Below are 22,930 nucleotides of genomic sequence, written 5' to 3'. Positions count from 1 at the left end.
GTGAGATGTCTTTGTGGGTTCCATTCCAGCACAATTAGGGTGTGGGACAGCCCATCCACTGCGCATCGCCAGGGCATGCAGCTTCACGGCCCAGCCATGCTCATAAATAGCTCTGGATTGGGGCCAGGTAGTGAGGCAGATGAGCCAGAAACTCGCTTCCACATGTTTTTGAGATAGTGACTTATAAAAACCTTGTCTCCCCCAGCCTTGCCCTCTGCTGTGCATAGACCAGAGAAAAACACCACAAAAAAATCCAGCGAGTGGTCATTAGGCAGCCCACATAAAGACTGACCCCGACTGCCCAGAAACTCACGTCTGCACTGCCCCTCTGCCTTCTCTCTCATGGTAAAGAAGGATGCTGGCTCCAAAGCTAATGGAAGACAGGATTTCAGAGCAGTGCTTCTCAAACTAAAGGTTACAGCTGCATTGCCAAAGGTTAAAACAGAGCTTTTCAGAACAGCTTCCTCGTGAGGTAGGAACACAGATTGCTGGGGTTGGGAGAAACCAGTCCAATCGCTTCCTAGATTGGTGTTCTCGCTATGCCATCCAACCAAATGACTCTCCCAGTCTCTGGCTGGATACCTCCAGTGGCTAGTCACCTCACCATTTACATATTATTTTATTTATTCATGCAACAACGAACACTTACTGAATTACTTCTACATGCCAGTATCGTTCTAAGAACAAAACATAAGGTTAAGATTCTAGTTTCCTGAAACTCTTGGTCAAATAATTTGCTGAAATCTGAATATATACTAAACCACATCTACACCTTCTTTTAATCTACCGATCTCATAACCCTGTCATAAACAAAAATAAGGGTAGTCTGGCTTTACTTGTTCTTATAAGACAATGCTAGCTCCCTGAGATCACCACTTTTTCTAAGAATGGATGAGCCAGGTCCTCACTGAGTCCCCTGCTGCCCGGCCACTGCTTCTGCTCATCCCTGTTGCCTGACCATTCTCTGTGCCCCCCACTCTGTCCCACACCCATCCTACTATTACTTCTTCCCTTCTCCCTGGCCTCAACCTCAAGCAGAAAGACAACTGACCACTTGTTCAAGAACCGATTTGTGGGCCAGGTGCAGTGGCTCACATATGTAATCCCAGCACTTTGGGAGGCCGAGGCGGGCAGATCACCTGAATTCAGGACCAGCCTGGCCAACATGGTGAAACCCCATCTCTACTAAAAATACAAAAATTAGCCGGGCATGGTGGTGGGCACCTGTAATCCCACCCACTTGGGAGGCTGAGCCAGGAGAATCGCTTGAACCAGGGAGGCAGAGGTTGCAGTGAACCGAGATCACACAACTGCACTCCAGCCTGGGCAACAGAGTGAGACTCCATCTCAAAAAAAAAAAAAAAAAAAAAAAAAGATTTGTTATTAAAATAATCCACATAGGATGTGCTGTTCCCCATTCCATCAAAACAAAGACAGGGGGTGCTGGAAAGAAGATCACAGCTGTTTACATGAAACTCCAGAATTTAAACTTTAGCTTACTTTCAGACCACAGAAGGAAGAGATGGGAGGAGAGGGGCATGATCAGGGTAAGAAAAGCAGAAAAGGGAGCATCAGTTTTTTTTGGGGGGGGGCTTGGTCTCTGCTACCACATCTTTAGCTATAACCCACCTCAGAAGTCTGCTTTCCAAAAGAGTAACTTTTAAAATCTTTACCTTTCTTCCTAAAAGACTGAGTTAAAAAAAAAGACCAAAAAATGCCAACAAAGCATTCTTTTAAAATTACTCATGGTACCCATAACAATGCCAGGGTCCTACCTTAGTTTGGGGGCAAAGGGAGGTGGACAGGGAGACTTCAAAGTTAATTAAACCAAAGAATTGTCAAAAATATTTAGAGGCCAGACACAGTGGCTCACACCTCCGGTAATCCCAGAGCTTTGGGAGGCGAAGGCAGGTGGATCACCTGAGTCCAGGAGGTCAAGACCAGCCCAGGCAACATAGTGAGAGAGACCCCCATGTCTACAAAAAATAAATAAATAAAAAATAAACAAAAAAACAGTGAGGCACGGTAGTACACACTTGTAGTCCCAGCTACTTGGGAGGCTGAGGTGGGAGGACTGCTTGGGCCCAGGAGGTGGAGGCTCCAGTGAGGCAAATCAAACTACTGCACTCCAGCCTTGGCAACAAAGCAAGACTCTGTCTCCAGAAAATAAAAATTAAAAAAAAAAAAAAAAAGTATTTGGAGTTTGAGCAATTACATAAGATTTCATTGACAGAAAACACACCTACCTTGACCAAATTATCCAGATTTCAAAAAAATGCTACTATAATTACTGTAGGGACACAATAATTGGTTTGATGCAAGTTCTACTACGAACAAACTAGATTTTGATGACTGCGTTTGTTTTCCCCAGAACCTATTTTTCACGGGATAAGTTCATTTTATTTTCTTTTTTTTAAGTGAGGGTATTTTTAATAGAGTCCAAATAAGGACAGAAGTCACACAGACTTGAGCATGCAGGCCGGCTACTTGCAGTATGCAAATCACACTTGTCACAGAGGTTGGGGGGGCTCCGTCTCTACCAGCAATCCACTTTCTTTTTCCTCTTTTTTAGCATCTCTGTTCTACTTGAAGTGAAACCAGGCCACCCAGATTATATACTTTGCTCTAAATTAGTGAATGCTGACACAGCTCTGCGAAAAGCCCTAATGGGCAGATTCTTCATCCCACAAATACCCCTTCACCTACAAGGACTCTAAAACCAAAGTAAAGGGCCGGGGCAATTAGCCAAGTGAAGCAACTACCCGGACGCATCATCTGCTGCAAAAGGGCAGCAGACCTGGGGTCAAGGCTTGGATCGTGTTATGATTTCTGTCACTAAGTAACTATGTGACTTTGAGCAACACATTGAATTTATTGAAAACTGGGTTTTCCTCTCATAAGGTGGCATCACAACATCTCCCTCACACACTTTACAAAACTTTATAAAATGTTGGCTGGGTGTGCTGGCTCACACCTGTAATCCCAGCACTTTGGGAGGCTAAAGCCAGAAGATTGTTTGAGCTTAGGCGTTTGAGACCAGCTTTGGCAACACAGTGAGACCCCTTCTCTACAAAAAATTTTAAAAATTAGCCAGGCATGGTGGTGTGCACCTGTGGTCTTAGCTACTTGGGAGGCTGAGACAGGAGAATCACTTGAGCCAAGGAGCTCAGGGCTGCAGTGAGCTATGATTGTGCCACTGCACTCCAGCCTGGGCAACAAAGAGAGACACTGTCTCTAAAAAAAAATAATAAAATAAAAATAAATAAAACAGTTATTCACAAAAGGACTTTTCGAAGTTAAAAACTTCAAAAGAAATACCAGTATTTTTGTTTGAAACTTCACAGCCATCAGTGTCCTATTGGCTAAGCATATTATAACGATCTATTATTAAGAGTATTAGGCCAGTTGATAACAATAAAATCTGTGGCTGGTTCCTATGGTATGAGAATGGCATGGTCTATCAGTCCCTACGTGGCACATCAGGACTGTCGCTGTCCCAGCAACTCATCTGTACTGCAACACTCGTCCCATATCTAACCAATGTGGTGCACTATCACACAGCATCAAGGTCTCTTATGGGGGTCTTCTAAACAGGGGTCAGCAAACTATGGCCTATGAGCCAGATCTGGCCCTCTGCCTGTTTTTTATAAATAAAGTTTTATTGGAACATAGTGACAATTGTTCATTTACATACTGTCTACTAAGGCTGCTTTCCTGCTATCACAGCCGACTTAAGTAGCTGTATTAGGCACCACTCAGCCTTTAAAACCTAACATATATACTGTCTGCCCTTTGGTGAAAGTTCTGTCAATCCCTGATCTAAATTATCAACCAGGATTCCCAAAAGCACACTCTTACTATAAGAGGGTTGGCCACAGTGAATACTCTTCTGGGCTCTTAACATTTTAGGCATCCACTGGGGGTCTTAGCTCACATTGCTTGCGGATAAGAGGGGACGACTGTGCAGAGCAATAGAAAGAACTTTCCCTTGCCTTTTTCAGCATGTGATTTTTGGGTAGATACGTAAATGATGCTCTCTAAGCATTCCTGTGTGACAATAACGTGGAAGTCGGCTTCATGCAGCTGAGGTGTAAAGTTGCGTTCATCATGACAAACGCTATTTCGATGCAAATCCTAACTACATCCTTCTTCCACAAAATGTTCCATTAACTATGGAAATAAAAAGCATTCATTTTCCCAACAAGTCTTTAAGATATAAAAATATAAATATTGGGAGAGTCAAATTATTGCTTTATTCCAACCCTCCCATTTTACAGATGAGGAAACTGAGAGCAAGTTAAATGACTTGTCTAAAAGCTAAAAATTAGCAGCTGATTCAAGCTCTTCCCTCAAACATGTACTAATTTCATGTATTATTCAGTCATAAGGACAATCTTTTTGTTAAAGAAAAATCTCTATAAAATAAAATATCTGGTTAACCTTACTCACATTCACATAGTATTAGACCAGTAACACTATGAAGATATTACTAGTATTTTGCGTATTAAGTTAAACAAGCAAAAATTCCATTACCATTTAGCATCTGTCGTTAACTATAATCTTCATGCAATGAAAAATGTTAACTGCAAAACTCAGGGTTGAGCCAATTCTCTTTCACTAATGTCAAATCTAAAAATCTCTAATTTAATACAACAACACATGTAAAGAAGCTACAAAACTGAAGTGGAATGTATATTGCTGAGCGGGAGAGGAATAAATACAAAAATGAATACAACTTTTACCTCCATCTGCAAAGCTTCTGCCAATCCCCTTATGGCAAACTTGGATGCAGAGTAGGCTGTGAAACCGAATAATCCCAACTGTCCCGCCTGGGAGGACACAAACACGATCCTGCCCACCCGGCGCTCCTTCATGGTGGTGATCACGGCCCGGCTGGGGTACACGCTGCCCAGGTAATTGATGCTCATTAACCTCTGCAGGGAACAAAGAGGCCACATGAGGTCAAAAGCCTCAAGGCTGTGCACATGGAGATTTAGTCTACTTTCTGGATTTCAGTTCTTCAATGCAAGCTCAAGTGACTAGGAAGCTCAACAGGCTTGCTGAATGAATGAAGGATGACATGATGACATAAATGAAATGTGATTTGACACCTAGCATTTGAAGACTCAGGACCTACCATTTGAAGCCTGTTTCAGTCTAGTCTTGCATTCTGACCATGACAGCAGTTAATGTTTTTCCTGAAAACTGGTCAAAGTTAGTTTTCTCCTTATAAAAAGTATACTGCATGTTTGCGGGTAGTACTTTCTGAAAGACAGTTTTAGGGAAGAGGTTCCAAGTATTTGTAGCCCTATTAGTTCTAAGCTATAAGAAAAACACAAACAGAGTAGGAGGGTGATTAAAAGTTTTGGTTTCAAGCCTTGGCTCTCCTATTTATTGCCTATTTGATGATGAATAAGAAAGTCAGACATTCTACTTATTTTCTTGGCTGTAAACAAGGTTAACATGGGTATGACCGCATAGGGCTGTTGCAAGGATTAAAAGAGAAAACACAAGTTAAGCGCTAGCACAGCCCTGGACCTCAAGAACCACTGGCTCTCCCATTATGATGGGGAAGAGTACTAATAGTGTATTTTCTCCTCATCTTGGAAGCTTTTAATTTTTATTTATTTATTTTTTGCTTTTTTACTATTATCATTTTTTTTAGAGACGGGGTCTCACTCTGTCACCTAGGCTGAAGTGCAATGGTGCAATCTTGGCTTACTGCAGTCTCAATCTCCTGGGCTGAAGCAATCCTCTTGCCTCAGCCTCTTGAGGACCTGGGACTACAGGCACATGCCACCATGCTCAGCTAATCTTTGTATTTTGTGTAGTGACAGGGTCCTTTTATTTTGCCTAGGCTGGTCTTGAACTCCTGGGCTCCAGCAATACTCCAGCCTTGACCTCCCAAAGTGATGGGATTACAGGCATGAGCCACTGTGCCTAGCCTGAGCTCTTGAAAACCTTAAATTTTAACTTGAAAATTTAATAATATTTGCATTAAAATGTTTCAAATATTCAAATATTTGTAAAAATATTAGATCATCATGTAAATAAAAACTAAATACCTCAATTGTGGAACCTGAGATCAATCATAATTTTTTTTCATATTATGAACAGAACATGAACATACAATCATAATATCTTAATTCAAGAGAATATTAGATTTCTTTATTGTTGTTTGTTTGCATTTGTTTGAGATGGAGTTTTGCTCTTGTCACCAGGCTGGAGTACAGTGGCGTGATCTTGGCTCACTGCAACCTCTGCCTCCTGGGTTCAAGCGATTCTCCTGCCTCAGCCTCCAGAGTAGCTGGGATTACAGGCGCCCGCCACCATGCCTGGCTAATTTTTTGTATTTTTAGTAGAGACAGAGTTTCGCCATGTTGGGCAGGCTGGTCTTGAACTCCTGACCTCAAATAATTTGCCTACCTCGGCCTCCCAAAGTGTTGGGATTACAGGTGTGAGCCACTGCACCCGGCCTAGATAATTTTTTTAAATGATGACCAGAAACACTGGGAGTGACAGGGAAAAATATCTATGCTGTTTAAGTTTAAAAAGCAGAAGCTAGACTGTATGTATGTTGTAACTGTAATTACATCAAAGGTTAAGTAAAAGTACACATGCTCAGAGGGAAGACCAAGGAAATACAGAAGATCGTAAGTGACTGAGTTAGGATGCTGGGATTCTCTTTTTTTTCCAAAAGTGTGTTTTCGTAACATAATATTGTTTCGATAATAAAAATGTTCTAAGCCGGGCACGGTGGCTCATGCCTGTAATCCCAGCACTTCGGGAGGCCAAGGTAGGTGGATTACCTGAGGTCAGGAGTTCGAGACCAGCCTGACCAACATGGTGAAAACCCGTCTCTACTAAAAACACACACACACACAAAAAATTAGCCAGGCGTAGTGGTGGGCACCTGTAATCCCAGCTACTCGGGAGGCTGAGGCAGGAGAATTGCTTGAGCCTGGGAAGTGGAGGCTGCAGTGACCCGAGATTGAGCCACTGCACTCCAGCCTGGGTGACAGAGTGAGACTCCGTCTCCAAAAAAAAAAAAAGTTCTAAAAGAATATCTGAAAAAAGACGGCACACTGAACGCATGTGTTTACTTTGGCTCCCTTTAGAAACTTCACTAAAATCTCCGTAAAGAGATTTTTTTTTAAGGCAAGAACACACAAGAACAAAGAAAATAAGAATAAAAATAACAGCATAACCTTTTGGAAGCTGAAGAACAGATTGACGAGGGATAACTAACTTAGCAGACCACAAAAAACTAAATGCTAAGCAGGGAGTGGAGAAACTAAAAAGCCAGATTCTACCACAGAACCCCAAAAGGCTCCAGCCATAAGAGTCTCTGGGGTGGAGGGAAGGGTGGGTTGGCATGGGGCTGAGACAGGAGTAGGGACTAAGAGTCTATTTAATAAGCAGTCAGCTAGAAACAGCCCAAATGGCCATCGATGATGAACACCTAAACAGAATGTGGTCGATCCATACAAAGGAATATTACCATCCTATAAAAAGGAATGAGGCACCCATATATGCTACATGTGGATGAACCTCAAAAACTGGTGCTAACAGAAAGAGGTCAGACACAGAAGTGCACATATCATGATTCCAATCATACAAAATTACCAGAGACAGAATACAGATTGGTGGTTGTCAGAGATCGGCTGTGGGGGTGAGCAGGGATGGGGGGCAACTGCTTACCAGGTGAGGGCTGCCCTGTGGGTGATGCATACGTTTTGGAAATAGGCGGAGGTGGTGGCTGCACCGCATTGTGAATATGCTAAATCCCTCTGCATGGCTCACTTTAAAAACAGTTAATTTTATGTTATATGAATTTCACTTCGAATTTTAAAAAAAATGTAGAACAATGAAAAAAAAAAGGCAGTTAGATCTTAGAAGTCTTTCCCCTCTGGAAAACATCATTCTCAGTAAACTATCACAAGGACAAAAAACCAAACACCGCATGTTCTCACTCATAGGTGGGAATTGAACAATGAGAACTCATGGACACAGGAAGGGGAACATCACACTCCGGGGACTGTTGTGGGTTGGGGGGAGGGGGGAGGGACAGCATTAGGAGATATACCTAATGCTAAATGACGAGTTAATGGGTGCAGCACACCAACACGGCACATGGATACATATGTAACAAACCTGCACATTGTGCACATGTACCCTAAAACCTGAAGTATAATAATAAAAAAGAAAGAAAAAAAAAGAAGTCTTTCCCCTCTCCACAGGGTAGATCTGTACCCCTCTTCCAGCCTGGCAGGAGACTGGAGGTTCTGTTTCTAGGGATAGTAAGTCTAGATAAAGAGAGAGGTTTAAGGGAAAGTCTGTCTACAGAGCACACACCAAGACACCAACACTCTCCCCAGCTTCATTCTCACAGGAGGCTGGAGGACACTCCTCAGGGCTTCTGACCAACCCGAGAGAAAAGATTTGCAAATAATGACATTGAAACTACGCCCACAGATATGACCACGCAATCACCCTTCCAAAGGATCCATCATCAAACAGGTCCACAAACAAGCACAGAAGTCCCAACCACCTTGTGAGTGCCTGATTCAGAAATGTGAAAACACAGCCAAGGGCCTCCAGACTTCTAGTGAAGTCTCTCACACCAAAGACAGAGCCACTGGCCTCTGAGAGAAAGTAAACACATGAACAAAGCAGAGACAATGAAGGACAAAAGAATACCTAAACAGAATTATCCTTAACATCTACAGGGAGATAAGAGGGGAGACAGCACCAAGAAACCACAAAGAAAACTACTGAAAAGGAAAATTAAGGGAAGAGTATTGGGATTCCCCAAGACCACACCCAGGCTGATGATTTACTAAAAGGTCTAAGTTCTCAGCAGATGGTCCTACCCAGGACTAAGACTTATTACAGGGAAAGGATGCAAAGCAAAATCAGCAAAGGGAAAAGACACGGGGAGAAAAGTCCAGAAGAAACCAGGTGCAAGTTCCAACAGTTCCTGCCTGGTGGAGTCACACAGGATGTGCTTAATTCTCGCTCATGCCAAAGTACTGTATACAGGCATTTCATTTTACTTTATTTTATTTTATTTTTGAGACAAAGTCTCGCTCGTGCCCAGGCTGGTGTGCAGGGGCGTGATCTCAGCTCACTGCAACCTCCGCCTCCCAGGTTCAAGCAATTCTCCCGCCTCAGCCTTCCAAGTAGCTAGGACTACAGGTGCCCGCCACCACATCCGGCTAATTTTTGTATTTTTAGTAGACACGGGGTGTCACCATGTTGGCCAGGCTGGTCTTTAACCCCTGACCTCAAATGATCCACCCACCTTGGCCACCCAAAGTGCTGGGATTATAGGCATAAGCCACTGCACCCAGCCTGTGTACAGGCATTTTACTTGCATGTCAACTTGAATAAAATTAAAAACTGAAAGTAATAAAGCAAACGTATAACTGAGATAGAATTCATTTTAAATAAAAATCATTTCCTATCATTAGAAAATGCATCAACTGTGGTACAGGTTGAGTGTCCCTTATCCAAAATGCTTGGAACAAGAAGTGTTTTGGATTTGGAGTTTTTGTTTATTTTGGAATATTGTATTGTACTTATTGGTTCAGCATCCCTAATCTGAAAATCTGAAATCCAAAATGCTCTAAGAGGCATTTCCTTTGAGCATTATGTTGGCACTCAAACAGTTTCAGATTTTAAGCTGGGCACAGTGGCTCACACCTGTAATCCCAGCACTTTGGGAGGCCAAGGCAGGTGGATCACAAGGTCAGGGGTTCCAGACCAGCCTGGCCAACATGGTGAAACCCCATCTCTATTAAAAATAAAAAATTAGCTGAGCATAGTGGTGGGCGCTTGTAGTCCCAGCTACTCGGGAGGCTGAGGCACGAGAATCGCTTGAGCCCTCACTGCAGAGGTTGCAGTGAGCCGAGATCACGCCACTGCACTCCAGCCTCAGAGACAGAGCAAGACTGTCTCAAAAAAAAGAAAGAAAAAGATTGTTGATGTAATGGCAACTAAAAACCGTTTTGCATTTTAAAAACATTTCAGGCCGGGCCTGTTGGATCATGCCTGTACTCCCAGCACTTTGGGAGGCAGAGGTGGGCCAGTTACCTGAGGTCAGGAGTTTGAGACCAGCCGGGCCAACGTGGTGAAACCCAACTCTACTAAAATAAAAAAATTAGCTGGGTGTGGTGACGTGTGCCACCAGTTACCAGGGAGGCTGAGGCAGGAGAATCACTTGAACTTGAGAGGTGGAGGTTGCAGTGAGCCGAGATCACGCCACTGCACTCCAGCCTGGGCGACAGAGTGAGACTCCATCTCAAAAGGAGAAAAAAAAAAAAATTTCAAATCCAATGTTCATTTCTTTGGTGCTGAAATAAATTACTAAGAGAAGTTCCTTGGTAAACCTGATTAAAAATATAAACAACAATAAGATGCAGTATCTTTTTATCTTGATTTGAGAACTCTAGTGAGTCTGTTCTTCAACTTTTTTGGTTTTTCCTTGTTAATAATACTAATGTTTGATATGGACATCCAGCATCTCTTAGGTTACAAAGTGTTTTCTTGAAAGTATGACCTCAGTGAAGTGCTACAGTAATCTGTGTCAGATTAGAAGGTCCATTCCCATTTTAGCTGGTTTTCTCAGTGTAAAATGTCTAAATTCTTAAGGTTCAATGGTCGTGACACTGGGACAAAAACCTTGTTCAGCTTCACCTTGTTCAGCCTTCCTCTAGAGTCTTCTAAAGCTTCCATGGACATCTGAATGCATTCATCTAATTGATTCTTAAAGCTTTTACCCGTGGCTTGCTCTGCTTTTAGTATATGTGCTACTGCCGTGAGCACATGTTTTTACTTACTTCAAAGGCACTAACTTCAAGATCTTCAAATTTTCCTGACACTGCCATTCCTGCACAATTTACCAGCATGTCCACTGGACCCAGTTTCTCCTGTGCCTAGAAGAATGTAGCAGAGCAGGCATTAAGAAACAGAGAAGAAAAACCACTCAGCAGCAAATCCATGCTGATAAATAAAACTTACAAAACTATTAAACCTATAGAGAAGTTGTGCCCATTCCAAGCCACATAGCAAAATGGCAAGAACAAATCAAAAGTCAAGCACATTGGTGAATTCCAATTAGCCCAACCTCTTACTTGTTTTATGACATTCTCTACTTGGTTATAGTCTTGAGATACATCAACTGATATGCAAAGCACCACCTGTTAAAAAAGAAAAAAAGTGATCAAAGTTTGGCAGGTACCAAACTATTTTTTAAAGACATTTTTTAAAGAAAAGACAATTCATTGAATACAGAAGGAAGCCAATATTGAATGAACAGATTTCAGTGTTTGCTGATGATGCAATTAGTAGAATCTAATTTTCTTGGCAGCTTTTGGAGTTAAAACTCTGAGGAATATTTTTAAAAATATATAAATGCTCCTCTTGAAATGCCACTAATCTACAGTGACAGAAGGCAGATCAGGGGTTGCCCACAGCCAGGCATGGAGGATGGAAGGAACTGTGAAAGGGCACAGGCCGACCCTGAGGAGTGATGGAAATATTCCATATCAGGGCCTCAGTGCTGATTCCTTCCAAGAAGGAATCCTGTCCAAATGATCAAAATTCCTTCAAAATTCCTAAGAAAAGGAAACAGTCCTCTTTGCAAATATAACCTGCAGCATTCTAGTCTAGAGGGGTTGCCCTTGGTTGTAATGTCTACCTAGAGTGGATTTTATCCCAACATCCTCAGATAGAAAACATTGTTTTAAAGGTAGTAGTAATCGGCCAGGCGTGGTGGCTCACGCCTATAATCCCAGCATTTTGGGAGGCCGAGGCAGGTAGATCATTTGAGGTCAGGAGTTCGAGACCAGCCTGGCCAACATGGTGAAACCCCGTCTCTACTAAAAATACAAAAAAACTATCCTGGTGTAGTGGCGGGCACCTACAATCCCAGCTACTCGGGAGACTCAGGCAGGAGAATTGCTTGAACCTGGGAGATAGAGGCTGCAGTCAGCCGAGATCATGCCACTGCACGCCAGCGTGGGCAACAGAGTGAGACTCTGTCTCAAAAAAAAAAAAAAAAAAGGCAGTAGTAATCATATGATTAATTTTAAAACAAGCCTTTTCATACAGTATTAGATCAGTTACTATAAATAAAATCTATGCCACAGACAACTGAAATTTCGAAACAAAAAAATGTTAACAAGACACACACACACACACACACACACACACACACACAGTCCCTGGAAGCCTGGCAGGACAGAAGAAGGATCAAGCTCATTCTCGCCTGCCCCAGCCCTATCTCGCTTCCTTGATGTGAAACATAAGTTTTCCACCTGACCTAAAGTCCTGGTAGATGAAGAGGTAGAAGGTGTCATGATGAGGAAGCCCAGAGCAGAGACAGCGTTGGCAGCAGGCGAGACTGGCCTTGGCCCTGAACGCTGACTCCATGGCTTCACACCATACTCCTTCCTCTATCAGATATTATAGGAATACGAGAAAAAACGGGGCAATTTACAGAGCTGCTGTTTTTCCAATGCTTGTGGGCTTCAGAGAAGGGGGTAAAGACCACAGTCCTAGAGAAAAACTCACATGTGCAGAAGATGTACACAAGGATTTTTACTTGTAGCACAGACTGCAATTGCAAAAATAAAAATACAAAATAAAATAAAAAGAATGGAAATAGCTCAACAGCAGGGAACTGATGGAATAAGCTGTGGTGTACTTCAATCCTAGGCTGCAGCAATTTAAGGCAAATTTACTTAATGCACATGGAAAGATCTCTAACATTCTGGAAGGGAAAAAGTCAATGAATACCACAGTGAAATACTATTCAAAACTCATCGAAAGGCAAAAAGTAAAAAGTCTGTCAATACCAAGTATTGGCAGGGATGTGGCACAACACGAACCACATTCGTACTTGGGGGAGCTTAACCACTTTGGTGAGGTTGAAGAACTGCATACACTACAGCTCTGCAATTCCATTTCTGGGTATGTACCATTCTTGCACATGTGCACAAAGAGAACAGTGAAAGCTTTTCTAATAGTAAAAAACAAACTAACAAAAATACTGGGAACAACCTAAATATCCACCAATTGCTGAACTGATGAACAAAATATAGTCTATACATACAATTACTACATAGCAGTAAAAAAAAATTAACTCCAACTTTATGCAGCAACATAAATGAATTTTTAAAATAATACATATATATATATATGTATATATATTTTTTTGAGATGGAGTCTCCCTCTGTCACCCAGGCTGGAGTACAGTGGTGCGATCTCTGCTCACCTCAAGTTTTGCCTCCCAGATCCAAGCAATTTTCCTGCCTCAGCCTCCCTACTGAGTAGCTGGGGTTATAGGCACAGCTAATTTTTTATATTTTTAGTACAGACAGGGTTTCACCACATTGTCCAGGTTGATCTCAAACACCTAACCTCAAGTGATTCGCCCATCTCGGCCTCTCAAAATATTGGGATTACAGGCATGAGCCACCGAGCCTGGTCTAAAAAATAATATTGAGTGATCCGGACATGGTGGCTCACATTTGTAATCCCAGCACTTTTGGAGGCTGAGTCGGGCGGATCACGAGGTTGGGAGTTCGAGACCAGCCTGACCAACATGGTGAAACCCTGTGTCTACTAAAAATACAAAAATTAGCTGGGCGTAGTGATGCCCGCCTGTAATCTCAGCTACTCAGGAAGCTGAGGCTTGAACCCAGGAGGCAGAGGTTGCAGTGAGCTGAGATTGTGCCACTGCACTCCAGCCTGGGCAACAGAGTGAGACTCCATCTCAAAAATAAATAAATAAATAAATAAATAAATAAATAAATAAATAAATCAAAATAATATTGAATGAAGAAATCAAGTTGCATAAGAAGCATAAAGAAGGAAGTTAGGCCTGGTGCGGTGGCTCACGCCTATAATCCCAGCACTTTGGGAGGCTGAGGCAGGCAGATCACGAGGTCAGGAGATGCAGACCATCCTGGCTAACACGGTGAAACCCTGTCTCTACTAAAAAATACAAAACATTAGCCAGGCGAGGTGGCGGGCACCTGTAGTCCCAGCTACTCGGGAGGCTGAGGCAGGAGAATGGCGTGAACCCCAGGGGGCAGAGCCTGCAGTGAGCCAAGATTGCGCCACTGCACTCCAGCCTGGGCCACAGCGAGACTCTGTCTCAAAAAAAAAAGAAGGAAGTTATACAAATCTATAGAGAAAGAAAGTAGATGAGTGACTGCCTAGCTGAGAAGATGCTGGGAGGAAATGGCAAGTGACTGCTAATACAGATGGAGATTCTTCATGGGGTGAGGAAAACATTCTAAAATTGATTCTGATGATAGTTGCACAACTCTATGAATATATTAAAAATCACTGAATTATATACTTTAAATGGGTCAAGTGTATGGTATATAAATTATATCTCATAAAGCTGTTAAAAAATAAGAATGATATAATAAAGTAGAACTAAATATATTGGCCAGACACGGTGGCTCACGCCTGTAATCTCAGCACTTTGGGAGGCCAAGGCAGGCAGATCACCTGAGGTCAGGAGTTTGAGACTAGCCTGACAAACACGGTAAAACCCCGTCTCTACTAAAAATACAAAAAAAATTAGCCAGGTGTGGTGGCGGGCGCCTGTAGTCCCAGTTACTCAGGAGGCTGAGGCAGGAGAATGGCGTGAACGCGGGAGGCGGACCTTGCAGTGAGCCGAGATCATGCCACTGCACTCTAGCCTGGGTAAGAGTGAGACTCCGTCTCAAGAAAAAAAAAAAACTAAACAATATATTATTATTTACAGTTATGTGCATATATGGTAAAATTAAAAAGAAAAAGAGGCAGGGCGCAGTGGCTCACTCCTATAATACCAGCACTTTGGGAGGCAGAGGTAGGCGGATTGCTTGAGCCCAGGAGTTGAAGACCAGCCTGGGCAACATGGCGAAACCCCATCTCTACCTAAAATACAAAAACTAGCCATGCGTGATGGCATGTGCCTATAATCCCAGCTACTAGGGAGGCTGAGGTGGGAGGATTGCTTGAGCCCGGGAGGTCGAGGCTGCAGTGAGATGAGATCACACCCCTGCACTCCAGCCTGGATGACAGATTGAGAAATTGTCTCAAAAAAAAAAAAAAAGAAAGAAAGAAAGAAGAAAAAAGAAAAGAAAAAGAAAGGATCAACACAAAAAATCGGGTTAGCGTTTGTCCCTCTAGGAATAAGAAAAGAGGGACAAGGCTACTGTAGGGCATAGATGGGGCTTCAGAAACCCTGATCATTTCTACTTCTTAGACTGGGTGATGGGTGTGTGATTATTAATCTGCTATTATGTTTTATACTGAAATATAAATAGCATTTTATTCATCAAAAATTCCATAACCAAATAAATTTTAAATATTCCTTTCCTCTTAAGCATTTGTATAAAGTTCATTTAAATATATAATTAAAATGAAATTATTTGCTAGTAAAACATTCTGTTATTTGACCATTTGTAGATATGAATGTGTGTGGGTGTCTATTCATTTTGCGTGTGTGTGATATTCTGAGTTACTAGACCATTCAAATAATATTCCACTTTTTAAAAAACAGTACAATATGTTTTTAATTGGGAAAATCATATATGCTTTCAATTAACTATTCACAGTTGAAGTAACTCTGTTTTTCCTTTATACAACTGTGCTGAGTTATACAGAAAATGCATTCTGAAGACAGAGATTTACCTGTTTATCATTAATAGAGTGCATTTCAATTTCTTTCTTTGCCTGCAGCAGCTTATCCTGAAAGCAATACAGAACAATTAGTCCTGGTGATTGTCTATATGCACGTCTGTTTATTGCAAAGGAGAGAAAAAAAGCAATTATTTCTATATGTATGTATTAAATTCCAGAAAACACACAAAACAGTATCTACATTGCACAGACAGACTGGCCCACAGCCTATGAAAGAAAGAAGTTGTGAAGTATGTTAAGCTATGAATAAGTGATAAAAAGTTTGAAAATTAATTAGAGAAAGATAATAAGAAAACAGATAAATCTCAAAATCCCAGTTAACAGTAGTAATTGCTGAGGCCGACTCTACAGTTCTAATAAACGTCTTATTATTTAGTTGTGATATAAGACAAGAACAACTCTATTAATACGCACTGCTCCCCAAAGTTGAGGGTATGTGTGACTCCCTGTCAACAGTGCTTTTTGTCCAATATTTTCTTCTTCTACTATAAAACCAAACATAGTAAGAATCACTTTCCGGATAGACTGGGTAAACTAGGCCTGGCTACTACAAAATACTCTTAAGCAAGGTTACCCGTGTAATTGTGTAATTCTTCCAAGGTCCTAATTTTGTTTGTTTTACTTAGTCTCAAGAAAACAGATACCAGATTATCTTAATTTGCTGTACAAAGTAACTTAAATAATATGCAATTGAGGAACCAAAGGAGAGGCGAATTCTTCCAAAAGGCATGCAGAGTTTCTAAACCTGAATATGTCTATAATGAAGTAATATTGTCCTATGACTAGAGATACATACAGCTTGACTTTGCAAAGAGGTGGAATTAACAATTACATTAGAAAAGAAAGAATTTCTCAGCCAGGCATGGTGGCTCACCCCTGTAATTCCAGCACTTTGGGAGGCCAAGGTGAGTGGATCACCCAAGCTCAGGAGTTTGGGACCAGCCTGGGCAACATGGCGAAGCCCCGTCTCTACTAAAAATACAAAAACTTAGCCAAGCGTGGTGGCGAGCACCTGTGGTCCCAGATACTCAAGAGGCTGAGGTGAGAGGATAGCTTGAGCCTGGGAGGCGGAGGTTGCAGTGAGCCGAGATTGTGTCACTGCACTCCAGCCTGGGTGACAGAGTGAGGCCGGGCGCAGTGGCTCACACCTGTAATCCCAGCACTTTGGGAGGCCGAGGCAGGTGGATCACTTAAGGTCAGGAGTTTGAGACCAGCCTGGCGAACATGGTAAAACCCTGTCTCAACTAAAAGAAAAAAAAAAAAAAATATATATATATATATATATATGCACACACACACACACATACACACACACAAATTAGCGAGGTGTGGTCGTACGCACCTGTAATCCCAGGTATTCCGGAGGTGGAGGTTGCAGTGAGCCAAGATAGCGCCACTGCACTCCAGCCTGGGTTACAGAGTGAAACTCTGTCTCAGAAAAAAAAATGAATTACTCAACACCACACGTTCTTCATTCAGCTCATTCATTTCTAGCAATGCAAGTGCCCCATGTGAGCTCCTGGGGGCCTGAAATGCTGGCCTTCCCTGCCTCCACTTTTATTTACTTGCATCAAAACTGGTGTTTAAAACTCACAAAATGCCATTTCATTAAATTTGTGTTTTCATTTATGTAAGGTGGCTTCAATGCCAAAGCAAATTCATTGTTAGAAAAGTCAAGCTATAAATAAAAGGTAACTAATTTTGCCTTTCTTGGTTTGCAAAAGAAATTATAGATGTCCAGGCCAGGCATGGTGGCCCATGCCTGTAATCCCAGAACTTTGGGAGGCCAAGGCGGGCATATCACAAGGTTAGGAGTTCGACACCAGCCTGGCCAATATGGTGAAACCCTGTCTCTATTAAAAATACAAAAATTAGCCAGGCGTGGTGGTGGGCACCTGTAGTCCCAGCTACTCAGGAGGCTGAGGCAGGAGAATCACCTGAACCCAGAAGGCAGAGGTTGCAGTGAGCCGAGATCATGCCACTGCACTCCAGCCTGGGCAACAGAGTGAGACGCTGTCTCAAGAAAAAAGAAAAAAAAAAAAAAGAAATTATAGAGGTTCAAGACTAAGTCTGCGACATTATTTAAATTTTCCCCCAGGGCCCTTCCTGGCCTGCCATTCCTACTGGGTCCGGTCCAGCCCTCCACCCACTTGAGCAGTTACCATACTATTACCCTCCTTGCACATGGGTGAATCCAAGCCCACAGAATTATGCCATGCTGACATTCCCAGGCTCTCCATCATTCCTCCCTTCATTTCTTCATTCAACAAACATGTCTGAGCATGTGCTACGTGCCAAGCACTATGCCAGGCATAGAATTGCAGCAGCAGACGAGCCAGTTGTGGTCACTTTCCTCCAGTCCCCATATGGGGAGCAAGAGGATGTCACAACAGTTCACGTGCACACAGTGTCACTACTTTGTGCTCTAAAAACAACTTTGGCAAGACAAAAACAAACCCTGACAAAAAATAAAAACAGATTCTGTGTTGACTTGATACAGAAAAACACATTTTGCTAAACTTCTAGGGAGGGACGAGGTTCCTCTATGGTGTATAGATTTCACTAGAGATATATATCATGTCCTAAGCAAATCATAGTGAAAAATTATAGAGAAACACCTACAGACCTTCAGGTATCAGCTCCAGAATCACTGCTTCCAGCACTTCTGACCTGGCCGAGGGCCCTCCCTGGCTTCCTATGGCCAAGTGTGCTCCTTAAACTAGACCTTGGCCTCTCCCACCTCAGGATCTGCAGTATCTATGATGGTGTTGCCTAATATGCCAATGGTACTAAATAAATACTTGTGGGGCCGACCTGATTTCAACAGAGAAGTGTTTGGCCTAAATACAAGAGAGAATCAGTAGTTCAGGAAACACATCTCACATCAAGGAAGAAGCGCTTTCTAGGTGTGAATGCTAAGATGTTTAGCACAGCCTCTGACTAATTTCAAGTTGAAGAAGCAAGTCAGTAATAATGAACCTAGAAGCCTTACCTCATTTCGTGCAACCAGAGTTATAAAGGCTCCTTGTTTATAGCACTCGATAGCAATGCACTTCCCAATGCCACTGGAACCTCCTGTAACCTAAAACAAAATCATAAAATATTCTTAGCACTTGAAATCTCCCCTCTGTAGGAAGTTTTTATAAAAAACAACCATGACAGGCTCTTCAAATGAGTCTACAAGAACTAAATGGTTAGCTGTTGTAACTTCTTCATCCTAAACTTCATGACTGGAGTAAGTGTAAGCATGAAAGATACTATCAGCAAGGCCTGCTGCTTTGACTGTTTTCTTATTGAACCATAAATTGCACACCTATAATATTTTTCTGAGTTCACTGGTGGAAAAGTGCCCTATAAATCTAGCTCATAAATAATACATTAGTCTGCCTCTGATTCCAAATCCAAATGAATCTTATTTTCTTAATGCACATTTATGCAAGATTAGCTCTACAACAGATGAAAAGAATGGCCACCTGCATATATATTTGAAATGACTGCTTAGTATAAAAGTAATATAAAATCACAAGGAAATCCTGAAAAGTAAAGTTCTTCTTGCACTATTCTACCCCTATCTACAGTTCAGCTATACTGGCTGTCTTTCAATTCCATGCACCCTCCAACCACAGCACCTTTGCACATCCTAATTCCCTTGCAAAGAATGCTCTTCTCCCCACTTCATCTGACACCTACTCGCCCATCAAATCTCAGCTCAAATATCACTTCTTCAGGAAAGCCTTCGCTGTCTCCCCTGCCCCCACACTGACACACTTTTCAGCACTGTATTTCTTCTTTATGACATGCATATAATAAACAGCTCTAGATTTATTTGTGTGATTATCTGATTCACAACCACCTCTCCTATCACCTACCTATAAACTCCATTAAAAATACCAATTATTTTTCTGTTTCCCACTATATTCCTAGCACTTAGCATGGGGAGGGCTCAATATATATTATATATTTCACTGAAAAGTGAACAATGCAACATTATCTTTTTTTTTTTTTTTTTGAGACAGTCTTACTCAGTCACCCAGGCTGGAGTGCAGTGGCGTGATCTCGGCTCACTGCAACCTCCGTCTCCCGGGTTCAAGTGATTCTCCTGCCTCAGACACCCAAGTAGTGGGGATTACAGGCGTGCACCACCATGCCCAACTAATGTTTGTATTTTTAGTAGAGATGGGGTTTCACCATGTTGGACAGGCTGGTCTCGAACTCCTGACCTCAAGTTATCCACTCTCCTTGACCTCCCAAAGTGCTGGGATTATAGGAGTGAGCCACTGCACCCAGCCACATCGTTCTAGTCACTGTCCCTATGCAAATTACATAATATTGCATAGTATTGTGTCCTGTTTTTAAAAAATTATAATGTCTTATGTCAAAAAACGAAAAGGTTTCACAATACTTCATCAAATAGCTGCATCAAAACTTAAACGTTTCCCTATAATCAGACATTTAGATTATTCCTAATATTCACTGTTATACATAAATCACGCTGGGAGGAAGATCTCTGACTCCACGTTAGGATTTTAACATCATTGGGAAGTGTCTCCTACGCAAATGCACCTATCTCTATGGAACTCATAGGCATCCCTTACTTCTTTTTAGCTTCAACCTGCCACCACTGAAGAGATTTATTTGGTGGGTAATCAGCCAGTTATCAGCAGAAGATTACTGTAAAAATATAGCTGTTGTTGGCTGGGCGCGGTGGCTCGCGCCTGTAATCCCAGCACTTTGGGAGGCTGAGGTGGGTGATTTTCTGCTTTTTTCCTGCAATTTTACTACTGTAACTAGATAGACAGCACTAGTATATAAAATTGTTTTAAAAATGAAACAATCGTTATAAGTTTGTTCTTAATTATGTACAGGCAGACAGTCTAACCATCAGCTCCCTCTCCCAACAATACCACACAGTCAACTCCTAACAAATCTCAAGAACAATAATTACACTTTTCACTCTTTTTATGACATTAAAAAAGAAGACAGATGGTGACACCATGTGAATTATTCATGTCATGCTCACATTATTTAGAGTGTGAAATAATAATCCTGCGTATTAAAGCAGGATGGTAAAAATAAGAAATTCTTCTTGGTCCACCTGAACAGACACAGCATTTATTATCTCACCTATGACCTGCCGCGGGACGGGGCTGGAAGGACTGCAGTCAAGGCTCAGTGAAACTGTCTTACAAATAAGGAATTCCAATTTTCATTCTGCGTTTAGCTTTACTTTTTGCAAAGTTATGCTCTATAAACTCAAGCTCTGAAAGGATCCAACGTTTAAAGCCATGCTTTTGAGGCAGCAGTTCTCTTGCGGATGTAAAACTTTCAGAATTTAGCGTGTCAAGTTTTGCCTTTCTCCTTATTTATTTTTTGTAATGAATCCACATTCTTTCCCCATTAGGAACAGGAGGTGTTGGAAAAAGCTAATAGCTTTACAAAGGAGAAATTAAAGAGATACATTTTCTCATTCACAAACCCTTGTACAGCCTTAAAGCATACTAAGAGAAACAACCATCTTATCTTATACCAGCTCAGCGGGGAGGCTCGGATCTCAGGTGCAGAGATAGGACAGGAAGAGGTGTGCGGCCAGCTTTGTAACCAACCCTCCTTATTCCTAACTCCCCGCCTCACCGTGCCTTGGGTTTAGGAGATCCAAACAAGAATGCTGGTGAGAAAGCCACTGCAAACGGGAAAGTGCTGGGCGCAGACAAGGAGGCATTCTCTCTGTTTAAGAAAGGTGCCACATTTGCAGAACAGGGATCGCTGAATGTGAGAGCTTCCGCCAAGAAATAAATCACACCCATCCACCTCTCCTTCATTCCTCGCACACTAGCCTTGTCGTTTAGCTTATCCTTCCTACTAGAAAACAGCAAAGGATTGCATTGGAGCAGCAATCAGCAGATGCCACGCTGAGCTCAGAGACAAACAGTGTAGACGAGACAGGCGTCCTAATACCGCTAAGCCACCACCGCCAGCCCGCTGGGTTCTGAGCAGTTTCCCCAGGTTAGTCACTTCCTGGAATCCTCTGGCAGCGGCTCTTCCTGTCACTCGCACAAGCCACCTTCCAGTTCCGAGCTGCCTCGGCGGGTCCTGGCGGCTGGGACCCCACTTTCCCGCTGTCTGCCCCCGCCCGGGACCGCGCGCCGAACCCTGCGCACCACCGACCGCTGTGTCCTTGGCAAAGTTTCTCAGCCTCTCTGTGCCTCAGTTGACTCATCGGAAAAACTGAGGACAAAACATCCACATCCCAGGGATGTTGCGTGGATTCACGAGCAGCCACCGAACCCCTGGGGCCCCGGGAACCCTGCGGCCGGCGCGGTCCCCCATCGCGCGCTCTCCGGCCCTAGGAGGAGCCCGAGGCAGCGGAGGGCGGGTCCGCGAGGCCGGGTGCCGGGGCCGGAGCCGGGGCGGGTCGGAAAGCGCCGGGGTGGACGGCAGCAGGTGACTTTCCCCATTTGGCCATGCCTTCCTGGGTACCGCGGCCTGGAAAAAGGGACGTAGGCGGCGCGGCCTCGGCGGCGGAAAGGCCGCGCGGGCCGGGAGGTCGGGGCGCAGCAACAGGAGGCCACTCACCACCACATGCGCCCCGGGCAGGGCGAGGGGCTTGGGGCTGATGAGCGGAGACACCATGTACAGCAGCAGCACGAAGGCCACGAGGAAGGCGGCAGCCAGCAGCAGCATCGCTCCGCGGGGCCAGGGGCCCGGAGCGGCCGGGCGGGGGCCGCCAGGCAAGGCGCGCAGGGCTGGGCGGCGGCGAGGCGAGAATCACGCGCGGCGGGCGGGCGCCTGGAGTGTTTGGGTTTGCGGGCCGGGGCAGGCAGCGGCGGAGGGGAAGAGGAGGAGCCGGCGCGGGCACCACCCAGGCGGGGCGGTGCTTCCAGGGGGCGCGTAGGCCGCCACCGCCGCCACTGCCAGAATCGGCTCTCGGGGGTCGCCGGGTATCTCCCACTCCCCCGGCCTCGGGACGGGGCCCGCAGTCCGCAGCCTCTCCCGTGGAAACCAGGCCTCCCGTTCCTGTGCGTCGCGAGCGGGCTCCAGGCAGCACCAGATGCGAGCGCGCCGTGAAGGGCTGCGAAGCCTCGCTCTTCGGGAGCTCGAGTGGCTTCTTAGGACCCCGCAGGGCGGGTTTCCAGGCCTGCCACGGCCTCCAGTGTGGGCGTGACGAGCGCGCTCCTCCCTGGAGTTCAGCCCTCGGCTTGGGACCGCCCGCCGGGTTGCTCGG

The 22,930-nt window shown here is 43.7% G+C and overlaps 1 protein-coding gene across 1 annotated transcript in view; it reads right to left on the bottom strand.

Annotated features, from left to right (window-relative positions):
* KDSR (3-ketodihydrosphingosine reductase) overlaps window positions 1-22,608 on the bottom strand; it is a 41,384-nt gene extending 18,776 nt beyond the window's left edge. Inside the window, exons 1-6 of the mRNA XM_032152105.2 lie at window positions 22,282-22,608; window positions 18,701-18,790; window positions 15,700-15,756; window positions 11,136-11,201; window positions 10,842-10,937; window positions 4,743-4,934 (exon numbers count right to left, since the gene is read on the bottom strand). Coding sequence (XP_032007996.1) covers window positions 4,743-4,934; window positions 10,842-10,937; window positions 11,136-11,201; window positions 15,700-15,756; window positions 18,701-18,790; window positions 22,282-22,389 — 609 coding nt within the window. The 5' untranslated portion in view covers window positions 22,390-22,608. The remainder of the gene's footprint in view (window positions 1-4,742; window positions 4,935-10,841; window positions 10,938-11,135; window positions 11,202-15,699; window positions 15,757-18,700; window positions 18,791-22,281) is intronic.
* Window positions 22,609-22,930: the final 322 nt, after the last annotated feature.

Source organism: Hylobates moloch, unplaced genomic scaffold (genome assembly GCF_009828535.3).
Source record: "Hylobates moloch isolate HMO894 unplaced genomic scaffold, HMol_V3 SCAFFOLD_5, whole genome shotgun sequence".
NCBI classification, from domain to species: Eukaryota; Metazoa; Chordata; class Mammalia; order Primates; family Hylobatidae; genus Hylobates; species Hylobates moloch.
Note: the sequence above shows the minus strand (reverse complement) of the source record. Positions and strands in the feature narration are given on the sequence as shown.